The sequence below is a fragment of the Talpa europaea genome (genome assembly GCF_964194135.1).
Source record: "Talpa europaea genome assembly, chromosome: 11".
NCBI classification, from domain to species: Eukaryota; Metazoa; Chordata; class Mammalia; order Eulipotyphla; family Talpidae; genus Talpa; species Talpa europaea.
The window spans coordinates 77,579,413-77,592,173 of record NC_140078.1 but is presented as its reverse complement, the minus strand read 5'-3'; the positions used below and the strand labels follow the sequence as shown (position 1 = coordinate 77,592,173).

General features: G+C 47.0%; 1 protein-coding gene across 7 annotated transcripts in view; it reads right to left on the bottom strand.

Annotated features, from left to right (window-relative positions):
- SCN5A (sodium voltage-gated channel alpha subunit 5) overlaps positions 1–12,761 on the bottom strand; it is a gene marked incomplete at both ends in the record, with an annotated part of 71,214 nt that overhangs the window by 29,268 nt on the left and 29,185 nt on the right. For all 7 annotated transcript variants that reach the window (XM_084246553.1, XM_084246555.1, XM_084246557.1 and 4 more), the window contains 4 exons: positions 714–1,070; positions 2,282–2,455; positions 10,049–10,287; positions 11,210–11,342. In XM_084246553.1, the coding sequence (XP_084102679.1) occupies positions 714–1,070; positions 2,282–2,455; positions 10,049–10,287; positions 11,210–11,342 (903 nt within the window). The remainder of the gene's footprint in view (positions 1–713; positions 1,071–2,281; positions 2,456–10,048; positions 10,288–11,209; positions 11,343–12,761) is intronic.

Genomic DNA, 12,761 nt, shown 5'->3' with positions numbered 1-12,761 from the left:
TGAGTGAGTAGATAGCCAAACAGTTAAGTGAATAGATGGAGAGCACTTGTGAATGAGTGAACTGAAAAATGGTTGATAGATGCATGTGGGGGGTGGATAAATCAGTGGAGAGGTAAATGAGTTTGTGGAAAGATGGATGATGGATGGATGGATGGATGGAAGGTCGAGTGAATAAATGGGTGGCTATATGGAGGGGCAAGTGGATGAATGTATAGAGGGTGTGTGTGTGTTTGTATGTAAGGGGCTTGATGATAGATGAATGATGGATGGGTGATGAACTGATGGAGGGTGAATGAGTGAGCAGTACATGGATAGGAGAGCTGGTAACTGAGGAGGCAGACTGATGGACATGAGGTCAGATGGTGGGTGGTGGATGGATGGCTGAATGGCTGGATGGCGAGATAGGTAGATGTATGGAGTAGTAAAGAGATGGAAGTAAGAATGGGTAAATGATTAGATGGTTTGATGGGCGAGAGAGAGATGGGTGAGTGAAGAGATGGGAGAAATGAGTCCAGGAATGGAGGGGGGGTTATACGGATGAAAATTGATGGTGAATGGATGGTGTGATAGATACATGGCTTGATAAATGAGTGGACAGCTAGAAGGAAGGGACAGAGATGACTGGGACAGTGTGTAGTTAAGTGAATAAATGGATAGGTAGGTGAGTATGTGTGTGTGCACATACGCACATGTGTGGCCTTTGGCCAACTCACCACAAGGTTGCCAATGACCATAACCAGCAAGAAGACCAGGAGACACAGTGACTGCCCAGACACCTCCATACAGTCCCACATGGTCTCGATCCACTCGCCACAGAGGATGCGGAAGATGATGAGAAAGGCGTGGAAGAAGTCCATCATGTGCCAGCGGGGCAGGAGGCCTGAGTCGCTGATGCGGTACCTCTGCTCTGAGTAGTTCTTGCCAAAGAGCTGCATGCCCACCACAGCAAAGATGAACACAATGATGGCCAGCACCAGGGTCAGGTTTCCCAGTGCCCCCACGGAGTTTCCGATGATCTTGATGAGTGTGTTCAGGGTGGGCCACGACTTGGCCAGCTTAAAGACCCGAAGCTGGAGGGCGAGGAAGAGAGAGTCTGAGGGGCCTGGTTTCCCCTCCCATGGACACTTACCCACCGCCACCCCAGCTGCTGCCTGAAAACCCCAGGAGCCCTTGAAGGTAATCGACACCTCCTTCCCAATGTCTCTAAGGGCACACACCACTGTTTCTCTCCACCCCGAAGGTGGCTGCCTCTGGTTCTGCTCTGCGAGTTAGGTGAACAGCTCCAGTCTCATCTTCCCAACTCAGCCCTATCTCTCTGACTCCACAACAGCCTCCTACCCTCCCCAGACTTGCCTCCAGGGACCTCCCAGTAGGTTCCCCTAAAGTCAGTGACCTCCCAGTAGGTTTCCTTAATGTGGAATGTCCCTGCTCTACACCCTCCCACAGCAGACATCCTCCAGCCCAGCTCAAACATCTCTGACTGGCTCAGTTGCCTCCATTTTTCTTCCTCTCAGTTATCACAGAGAAAGGGAGCAGTGTTTATCATCTATTGAACACCTACTATGTGCTAGGCCTGGCTTAGGATGAATGAACTTATTCAGAACTCCCAATACCACATGAGGCTGGCACTATTATTACCTCAACTGATGGAGGAAGAAATCAACTCTTGAACATGAGTAACCATCCTGTCCTCCCAGCACCCAGTGAAGCCCCCAACAGTGCTCAGGAACTCCTCCAGGATGGCTTCCCTGACCCACCTCCAGCCCCTTGACTCTTTTAGGCATTTTGAGCTTGAGGCATGGTCCCAGACCAGTAGCTTTGGCATCACCTGGGCATGTATGTTTAATTAAGACCCCATGTGATCTTTGTGTGCATTCAAGAATCCAAAATGCTGATTCTAAAAGCAGCTGCCCGCAGGCCTGACTGACTCCATTTGTTACCAGCTATGTGGCTTCAGGAAATTATTTCACTTCTATGAAATGTGTGTTTCATAACACCAGGCCTACTCCTGATTCATCTGAGGACCAAAGGGATCAGGGTGAACCATAAAGCATGGCCACCCCAATTGCTCCGCTGGAGGGCTCTCTCCTGTTCTTGCCCACCTCTGCACCCCCCATATCACCAGCACTGAACCCCAGGGGACCCAGCAAACAGCAGTTGGGTGAAGGCATGGTGGTTCAGAGTAAAGTGTGACTGAGCAGTGAGCTCAGGGGAGTGTGCTCAGGGCCCCCGGCTCCCCCGCCCTCTGCCCCCTGCCCCCTTGCGTGGGCCAGCCACATACCAGGCGGAAGGAGCGAAGCACTGAGAGGTTGCCCATGCGGGACAGGCCCAGCTCCATGAGGCTAAGGGTGACGATGATGCTGTCGAAGATATTCCAGCCCTGCTGGAAGTAGTAGTAGGGGTCAAGAGCAATGATCTTGAAGGTCATCTCTGCCGTGAAGATTCCTGTGAAGACCTGGGGGGTGGGAAGCAGAAATCAGGGCTTCCTGACATTTGCATGGGAAAGACCCCTGGCCAGCAGGTCCCCCACCTAGGCTGCCAGTTCTGACCGCACTCAGGCTCCCAGTGGGTGCTTGCCCGGTCATGGCCCAGCCCCAGGACAACGCCCACCTGATGGCCCTAGATCTCCTGCTGCTCACCAAGCAGGAGGCCCCAGCCTTGTCCTCAGAAATAGCTGGTCCCACTGCGGGCACCGCAGAGGAGGCCCTTGAGGCAGGGCGGCGGTGGCACAAACCAAACCCAGACTCCTTCCAGTCTAGGCTGTCACAGGAAACCCCTCACTCCATACCCACATTCCCACAGCCACTGCTGGGCCCTGTGTTCACGCTGTTCCTGCTCCCTCCGGCCCATTGCTGAAATCCTCTCACGGCTGTAACAACCAGCCACCATCCCCTGAGAGCTTGGCCAGGTGCTGAAGGCTAGGCTAGATGTTCTGTTGTTTCCGTTAATTTGCCCAGCACTGAGGAAAGTATCTTTTCCCCCATCTTACAGGTCGGGAAAGGGAGACACTGAGAGGCTGAGCAACTTGCTTGGGGTCTAGCAAGTTTGAGAATTGGGAGATAACGCAGTGCTGCCCCTCAAGATGTAGAGCAACTGCCTCAACCTTCTGGGAACATTCCTGAGGTGGGCAGAGGCTGGGCATCACCTGGTTCATTGACTCATGAGTCCTGACCCAACCAGTCTTTGCCAGTAGAGCCGTATGGTCAAGGGGCCCATGAGCAGTGGGCCAGAGGCTGTCACCACTGCCAGTTACTCTGGGGTGTGCCAATTGCTGTGACAGGAGTGTGTCCCTGAGGGCACAGCTGGAGGAGATTTGGCCTATTCTCAAGGCTTTCTTGGCCCGTGGAAGAGGGGAAGCTCTGAGGTCTTCCACTGGGGAGGTCTGAGGCCCAGGCTACAGTGCCAGGCCTATAGCAGCCGTGGGGTAGGTGATGTCAGGGACAAGGCTGCGGCTGAGGCCCCTGGCAGGGGCTGGTCATCAGGAAGCACTCACCCTGTCCTTGGCACCCACCTTGAGGGCTGACAGGAGAAAAGGAGAAGCATGTCCTGGTTGCCTCATTACCAGCTCTTTCCCCCTCTGCTCAGATGAGTGAATTGGGGGGACCAGGGACTGCTGTTAGCCAGAAGCGAGTAGCATCTCTGCACTGCCCCAGGGCACCACCTGCCAGTCCAGCCTTCGTGACCTCAGTGCTTGTGCTGGAGGGAACCAGTCTTCCTGGGGGAGGAAGGGCCCCGGCACCAATCCTCCAAACTCAGCCTAGATTCCTGGGCACCGTTGGGTTCCCAGCTGCAAGGCTGTTTCGGGTTATGCACCCACAGCCTCTCCTGCCCTCTGGCCCCAACTCCTACTCAACTGCTTCCTTGCTGTTCCCTCTTCAGGCCTCTGCACTTGCTGCTCCCTTTCTCCAGATCACCTCTCCGCATCCAGGGCTCATCCCCTTGAAGTTTCTGCTTAAGAACCACTTAATGCAAGAGGCTTCCTGTCACCGAAAGAGGAGGCTCCTCCGACCGCACTCCTTATTCCTCTTCCCTGCCTTTTTTTTTTTCCTTTTCCTCACATACCATCGGCCATACTGTGTGTGTGGTGTGTGTATATATATATAGCTGCATATTTATTGAAACTTCTCCAGCTAAACTGTCAGCTGAAGTAGGAGGGGCCTTTTTTGTCTTACTGCACTTAGAACAGTGCCCTGTCTGAGGGTGCTCTGCCAATTTTGCTACACAAATGTACAAATGGTTGGATCTTCCACATTCAGCATCCCGAGAGCCTCTAAGGGTGGGGTTTGGGTCTCTCATTCCTTGTACCCCTGCTCTCTTGTCACCCCCAGTGCCTGCCTGCGCATGCCAGGATGGGCATTCTTAGGGTCTGCTTGACAGCTCCTCCCCTATTTCTCAGTGGCTAGATGGGCATTTATATTGATTCCAATTTTCTCCATGATTATCATGGCTGCAAAAAACATAATTATCTCTTGTTCAGACACGTAAGCTTTTCTAAAGAACATCTATCTATCTATCTATCTATCTATCTATCTATCTATCTATCTATCTATCTATCCATCTATCTATCTATCTATCTTCAGTCAGACTGTTACATTACAGGGCATGCACATCTGTGATTTACCAGATACTACACAAGCGCTCCCTGAAATGGTCACCCCAAATCCAGTCTTAACAAAGTACAGTTCCCACTGTTTCACATCTCACCCTCATGGATTAGAAATGACATCTCTATGGTGCTTTAATTCGCATGCATTTGTTTATAACCATCTGCCTTCCCCCTTCTATGATGTGCTGTCACTCGCGCCCTTTGACCGTTGTGGTTGTGTTTTTCCCAGTGTTGTCCTGCTTTTCCTTGTTGATGTGGAAGTGTCTAGATCCCATGTCTCTCCAGTTCAATACTTTGCATAATATTAATTTCCAGTTGGTGGTACTGATTTTACTTCATGTATAGTATCCTTTTTTATTATGCATTTTAATATAGGTAAATTTATCAATCTTTTCTTTCATGGTAAAAACTTTTTGTATTTTTGAAAAGGCCTTCCCAACCTTGAGATAAGTATTTTTCCCGTTTTTATTGCAAAAAGATTTAAAATTTGGGGTATTACACCAGTGAGAATGGCACATATTAAAAAAACTAGCAACAACAAATGTTGGCGAAGGTGTGGAGAAAAAGGAACTCTCCTGCACTGTTGGTGGGAGTGCAAACTGGTCCAACCACTATGGAGAGCTGTGTGGAGATTTCTGGACCTACTAAACATAGAGCTTCCATATGATCCAGCAATTCCACTCCTAGCTATTTACCCAAAGGACACAGAAACATCAATTCCAAAGAGCACCTGCACCCCTATGTTTATAGCAGCACTGTTTACAATAGCTAAGCTTTGGAAACAACCCAAATGCCCAAAAATAGATGACTGGATCAAGAAGATGTGGTACATATATACCATGGATTATTACTCAGCATTCAAAAAAGATAAACACATGCAATTTGCAGCAACATGGATGGCGCTGGAAGGGATCATGCTCAGCGAAATAAGCCAGAAAGAAAAAGAAAAATACCGGATGATCTCACTCATAGCAGGAATCTAGAAAACTTAAATAAGGGACCAGGAAAATGAATAACTATAAGAAAGTGAAAATCAAAATCAACAAAAAACTATGAACCAGGACACTCTATAGGGGAGTGGGGTGCAGGGAGGGGAGGGATTGGGGTCAAAATAAGGGGGTTGCAATTGTATGGGGAATATAAAAATAAAATTTATTAATAAAAAAAGGAAAAAAAATAAAATTTGGGGTATTAAATCTAATTACCTTCCAACTAATTAATGAATATAATGTGGGGTAAGGATCTAAATTTATTATCTTCTGTATAGGGACCCACCCTTTAAGCATTATTTATTGAATAGACTATCCTTTTCCTATTGATTTATAATGCCATCTCTGTTATTTGTCAAGTCTCTAAAAGCGCATTTCCTAATTTTGAGTTCTCAATTTTCACCACAGGTCCATTTTGCTATGTTTGTACCAATACTATAATATTTTAATTACTATGACTTTATAATATATCTTAACACATTGCAGGATAAGTTCCCACCTTATTCCTTAATTTACCTTGATATATTTTACATTTCTACATGAATTTTAGGATTACCTTGTCAGGTCCCACATAAAATAAAGCATGGAGATTTTAATTAGAATTATATTAAATTTCTAGGCTAAATTGGGAAGAATTCATATAGCTACCCCATTCAGACCTTCACCAGCAAAAATGGCATCTCTACTAATTTAAGTCTTCTTTTATGCTTTCAATAATTTTATGCCTTATTCACAGAAAATGGACAATCTTTTGCAACATTTATTCATGGATTTCTCAGTTGTTATTGCCATTGTTAGTGTTAACTTTGAAAAATTACTCTCTTCAATTGATGGTGACTAGGAAAATAACTAAGTTTGGTATATCACCCTGTAACGCTGTCCAATTCTCTTATTAGATATAATAGTCTATCTTGGCTTATTTATATAGATAACAACATAATCTGGAAAATAATGTTGCATGTTATCCTTCCTTCTTCTTTTTCTTTTCTTACCGGGTTGACACAGACCTCCAGAATCCTTCAGTCTGAAAGCAGGGAGAAGGGGACAAAGCTGAGCATGCTGCAATGCAGTGCAGTTGTGGGCCGGCACATGGGCTCTAAAGCAAACTGCTGGGGTTTGAGTCCCGGCTCCACCACTTACTGGCTGTGTGATCTTGGCTTAATTATTTGACCACTCTGTGCCTCACTTCCCTTATCAGTAAAATGGGGGAAATATTATCAGCATTCCGTGTACTGGTTATATACTGACAGAAATGGGGGCTTCCACAAGCATCCGCTGTGATGCTTGCATCATCGTCAGCGTTCGTTCCTGACTTTCATAGGGAGGCCACTAATGCTTCAAGGTTACGTGTGATACTTATTGCAGATTTTTCTAGTTTGCTAAGAGTTCCTACAGTGAAGAATTTCATTTTATTAAATAATTTTTCTCTGTCTAGGGAAAGGTAGGAATAAACCCAACCTGATCATGAGGAGTTGTTTTTTTTAATTTGTTTGATTTTTCTTAATTACACACTGCTGGGTTTGGTTTGGTTTATTTTTTTCTCTTTCTGATCTTAAATCTCTTTTTAGTAATTCATATTTTTCTAAGAAAATTTTCACTTAGTCTGTTCAAAATTTACTGGTATCATCTTTATCCAACAGTTCAGTTATATGACATTCTTAAGAGGATTAAGTCTCTGTGTGTGTGTGTGTGTGTTTGTGTGTGTATGTGCCTATGCTCGTGCATGTGCTGGCTCTTGCTAATTGTGAACTATTTCCTTGTATTCTTTGTAATTTGGGGAATCCAGCTTGGCCTGAGTTAAGTGTGTTCTTTCAGAGAAGTTTTATGTTTGCTTCTTTCAGGAGGCCCCCCCAATGTCATCCCAGAATCATCTTATGTGTTAATTTTCAAGGCAGAATTTCTAGGAATATTCAGGTTCAAATTTGAACTGCAAATCTGTTGAGGCCAAATTCATAGTTATAAGCTTCCAGAGGTTACATTACCCTCCATTTTTAGCCCTGGCTGGGACCATCGAGCTTCCTCCTTATCATATTCCAGCATCAGTGTGTGGGCTTTTCCTGTTACATTTTGCTGAATGGAGGGTCACAGTAAAGGGTTACTGAGTTTCAAGCTGTACCCACTCTGTCCCAAAGACATACATTGCTTCTCCATGTTCACTAAAAGCCAAGGCCCTCATATTATCCAAGTCAGCAGCCTCCCTTTCCCTCCAGGGCCACTGCAGAACCACCCTATGTGTTTCCTGCCATGATTAAAAAAATTTTTACTTATTTATGCACAGAAGAACTGGGGTGTAGGACAGAGGTGTGGGTGTGTAGGGGTGAGAGGATTCTAGAGACAGAGTGGGGAGCAACACAGGTGGATCTACTGAAACACACTGCTGAAGGGAGCAGCGGGTGAGACAGGCGAGGTCTGCTGCACCATATAAGTGTTAGCTCCCTGGCGGGGAATTGAACTTAGGCTGTAGCAGTGATAGCTTGATAGCACTGAGACTTAACCCCTACACCAACAAGGAGGCCCCCTACTGCCAAGACTTAAAAGTCTCTCTTTGTTTTTGGCACTTGGGGATTTTGTTTCTTCTACTGAACTTTGCTATGCATTTCAAACAATGTTTTGCTGTATTTTCAATTGTTTTCCTAGTTGGAGACTTTTCCAGTTTTCTTATCCACACTACTGCCAGGAACAGCATGGGCCAATCACCTTTGTTTATATGATGGAATAAAAGTTGGTTAAATCTCTGGATCTTTTATGGAATTTGTCTTTTGTCACTAAAGACATCTAGAATCCATTAATTGCAAGGCAATCAAAACCTTGCATACTAGCAATAAAGCTATCCAAACAGAACAAATAGCTATAGTCCAACTGCATGGCCTATTATTAATAACGCAACCACAGGTTCAACGCAGCTGCAATTAATCACAACTTAATGATGCACGAAAGCCCCCAGGGCTCTTCATCACCTGCACTTGCTGCTCAGTCCAGCCTAATGGTCACACTATAATAGAAGCACACCCAACTGAAAGCCTGCAGAACCACCATCTGAAGATCACCCAACACAGGCAGGCACAAACTGTACCATGAGACTCCTACAGACAGAATTATAGCTTTCCCTTCTGTTTGCATATAGAAGAAGACAGAAAGAAAAGAAGAATTACAGCAAAAAGGACTTATATTTGTGAGAAAATTTGAATAGATCCTATAAAGAACTATCTGGAGTTCTAGATATGGAAAGTAATATGGGAAAAGAATCTTCACATCCCACAGTGTGGGAGACCTGCCTGCCTATGCAGCTGAGACCAAGAAAGGGCTAAATCTGCAGTAAGAGAAAGCTTGGGCCAGATGACCTCCTCCCTCCACACAAACTCAGGAGCTCCTTTTGGAGGCCATGGGCTGTCTGCCAGCCCTGCCCTGGGGTCACCTGGAGAAGGGCTGACTCTGTGTTTACCTGAACAGAACCGATACAGGCCTGTCCCTAAGAGTCAGGATACAGTAGCTACATGCCCACCTCTGTCACCTTTTGCGCCTCAGCTTTCCATTTTTTATAGTAAAGAAGTAGGGCTTGATTTGACCGCAAGGGAAAAAAAAATCACAGTTAGAACCTAGACATTCTGGCTTCCAGGGACTATCTCTTTAACAACAACAACAGTAACAACCACGGCTATCATTTATTTTGAACGCTTGTTTATCAAACTCTGAGCCAAGCACATTACCCACATTATCTTATTCCAGCCTCATTAGTTTCCTACGAGGCTGATATTGTCATACTAATTTTACATTTATTAAATTCAACAAATACTCATTGTGCCAATTACTGAGACTAAGTAATTTATTTGAGGTCACACAGTTAGTAGGAGATGAGTCAGAATTCAAATCTGGCTCTGCCCAATTTACTTACGCCATCCATCCATCCATCCATCCATCCATCCATCCATCCATCCATCCATCCATCCCTCCATCCATCCACCCATCCACCTACCCACCCGCCCATCTACCTAGCCACTCCCCCACCCATCTCTCCATTTATCTTCGTTCTGATCATCCATTCATCCTTCATTCCCTCCATCCAACCATCCACCTATCCTTTCCCCCATTCAGCAAACAGTGACACGCGTCTCTACATGCTCTGTCTAGAACAGAACTGCCTCTTTCTGCACACACTTCCCTCCTCCATCTACTGATTCCAAAATCTCATGTCCCCACATATTTCAGGTTCATCCCAACTCATTTTGGTTTTCTAGGTCTGGGTCAACTGCTTATTCCCGATGACATCTCTCAGCTCCTTAAAAGTCAATCCTGAGACTCCTGCCTCTGAGAAACCTTCCACAATGACTCTCACTTCAGAAGAGCCTTTTGAGCTCTGGGTCCCTCCTCCCTTCCCCATGAAGGCTGTAACAGCTGGTTGAGAGCCCTTTGTACCAGGATGCCCATTTGAGAGTCAGCTGCTGGTGCCTCTTACCAGGTTTCCGACCTGAAGCATCTCCTCAAACTCAGCCGTCATGTTGTAGTGCTCCAGGGCCATGAAGAGCGTGTTGAGCACGATGCACATGGTGATGGTGAGGTCAGCGAATGGGTCCATGACCATGAATTTCACTCTCTGCTTGATAGACATCCACAGTGGGCAGCACTCCCAGATCAGGTAGCGCTGGGCGAAGCGGTTCCAACATGGTGGACACTTGCGATGAGACTCCTCCAGCTCTGAGGGGACAGTCAGTGAGCTAGTTTGTTTTAGTTGACTGACTTATATAGAACTTGTGGTGTTCCAGAAAAGATGGCTGCCTTACCTGACAGGCTGCTACCTGAGAGGGAGGGGCAGGGAAGATTAGGGGAAGGGGTGTCCTACTGTATTCTTATAGGGCTCCTTAACTTGGAAGTATGGGAGAAGAAGACCACAGGGGCAGGAGATCAGGATGGATGTGGGAAAAGCTGGGACAGGATAAACTAGGCCAGATGTCCTAATCTCTTGAGACAATAGCCCCACATGGACATGGGGATACTCAGGACAGGACAGGTTGAAAAGGATGGGACAACATCTGGTGCAGGCAGGTTCTGGTATAAGGAAACCCAGGACAGAACAGGATAGATGTGGACATCTGGGATGGGTTAGGAGAGATGGGGGCATGCTGGAAAAGAGGTTAATAGATGTGGAACAGGGGGAATAAAATGGGGGTGTGCAAAGCTCAGACTGGAATGAATGTGGGGGTCGCCTAAAGAGGAATTGACTGGGACAGATTGTAGGATGCTGGAACAGTGTGAGACGGACGTGGGAATGGCTGTGAATCCGCCAGAATAGGCAGGATTAGGACAGGATGATCCCAGGAGAACAAAACAATGCTGGGGAGAGGACAGGATAAGACAGCTAAGCACTTGCAGACAGGCAGGACAGCTGTGGGAATGTTCGGGAGAAACACAGGCCAGGCTCCTGAGGATGTCCAGGAAAGAATGAGCGGAAACGGATAAAAGGACATTGAGGAGAGGATACAGACTGAACAGTTTGGCTCAGCTGTGGGAATGTCCAAGGCAGTCCAAGCAGATGGGGGCTGCCTGGCTCGGGGCAGGATCACAGTGAGGGTGTTTAGACCAGAAGAGGGGAGTGTTTGGATGATTCCACGGTGCTGACCTTCCAGCGCGCTGGTGAGGACGCTGACGGCGCTGAGGGCCCGCTGCCGCTCCCCTGGCTCCTCGAAGCCATCCACGCCTGGGGCCTGAGGGGTCAGCATCTGGGGCCTGCCTGGCTCCTCTGACGGTGTGGTCTGGGTGCAAGCAAGAGGAACGCGTCAGCCTGGCGGTGGAGTCCTGGACCTGAAGCAGCAGCTGGAACTGGGACAGCTGGCACAGATCAGGTTGGGGACCTCGCAGAGGGGGAGGGTGGGGGCCTTGATGGGCACTGGGACTTCTCTGCTCCCAACCTCCCCACTAAAAAACTCCCCCACTCCTCACACCAATCGTCTTCCTCGTTCTCGTCTTCCTCTCTACTTCCCATCCGTGGTGATTCTTGAATGTGGACAGGAAGCTACATGTACTAAGGTCTGTTAACCCACTGCTGTCATAACCTTAGTGCCTGCAAAAGTGATCTGGGGGAGTCTCAACTGACCACAAGTGCCTAGAGTCGAGAGCATAAAGAAATTGAAAAACATCTACCACATTCTAAGGTGACATTAATAGAAGCATAAAGGACAATGCTTAGACATAGTTGATGGGAGTTTGGTTACATCTATCAAGAAAACTTTAAAATTGGCTCTGCAATGCCTCAACTAATAATCTAACTCCACAAATAATTATGCACATGCACCAAAAACAAGCATGCAATATGCTGATACCAAAAAAAAAACCCCAAACAACTAATCAATAGGAAGAATATTAAAATCAATTGTGAACAGAACCAGATTCTGGACTCTGATAGGAACACTAAAGAGAATGAGGTTGTGCCACGTGTGCTCTCATGGGAACACCTGCAAGACAACCAGTTTGATGAAAAATAACATCTAGAAGATACATGCTGAATTGTTACAGGGGATATATCTGGGTGATGGAATTGTGGAAGTTCCATTTTCATTTTAGGTGCTGCTGCACTGCTGGATTTGCAGTGAAAGAGAAGTTCCCCTTTCACTTTAGGTACTGCTGCACTGCTGGATTTGCTTCCAATGGGTTAGCACCATGTTTGTAGGTAGAAGAACCAGGGCTGCAAATGGAGATGTGACAAGTTCTGATGAAGGGAGGTGGCAGAGGGCATTCTCTAGGCTTACCTGAGTCCCTCACCCCTCCTTAAGAACCAAGGAGGACCCACGAAGGTTTCTTATCAGCATGGCCCACATGAGCACCGCCCAGGAGCCTGAGCTGGGGCTGCTGAAGACACCAGGCTGCTCAGCATACAACAGCAACGTTCCATGGTCTCCGCAGGGCAGAGGGCAGAGGGACTGAGGCTTTGCAGGGTGGCAGAGCCAGGGCCTGGGGTGGATACCAAATCTATCTGAGTTCAAGTTAAGGTCAACCTTCTCAATTGGTTGGACTGCCCTGATATGTTGCCTAGGGAGGTAGTGAGCTCCCAGGCATGGAAGAATTCAAGCAGAGGCAGCTGTGAGGGCTGAGGTGGCCGGTGTAACGGTAGTAATAACAGTGACAAACCTGCCGGCTTAACTCACAAGTATGTCTTAAATACTTCCAACTTCTCT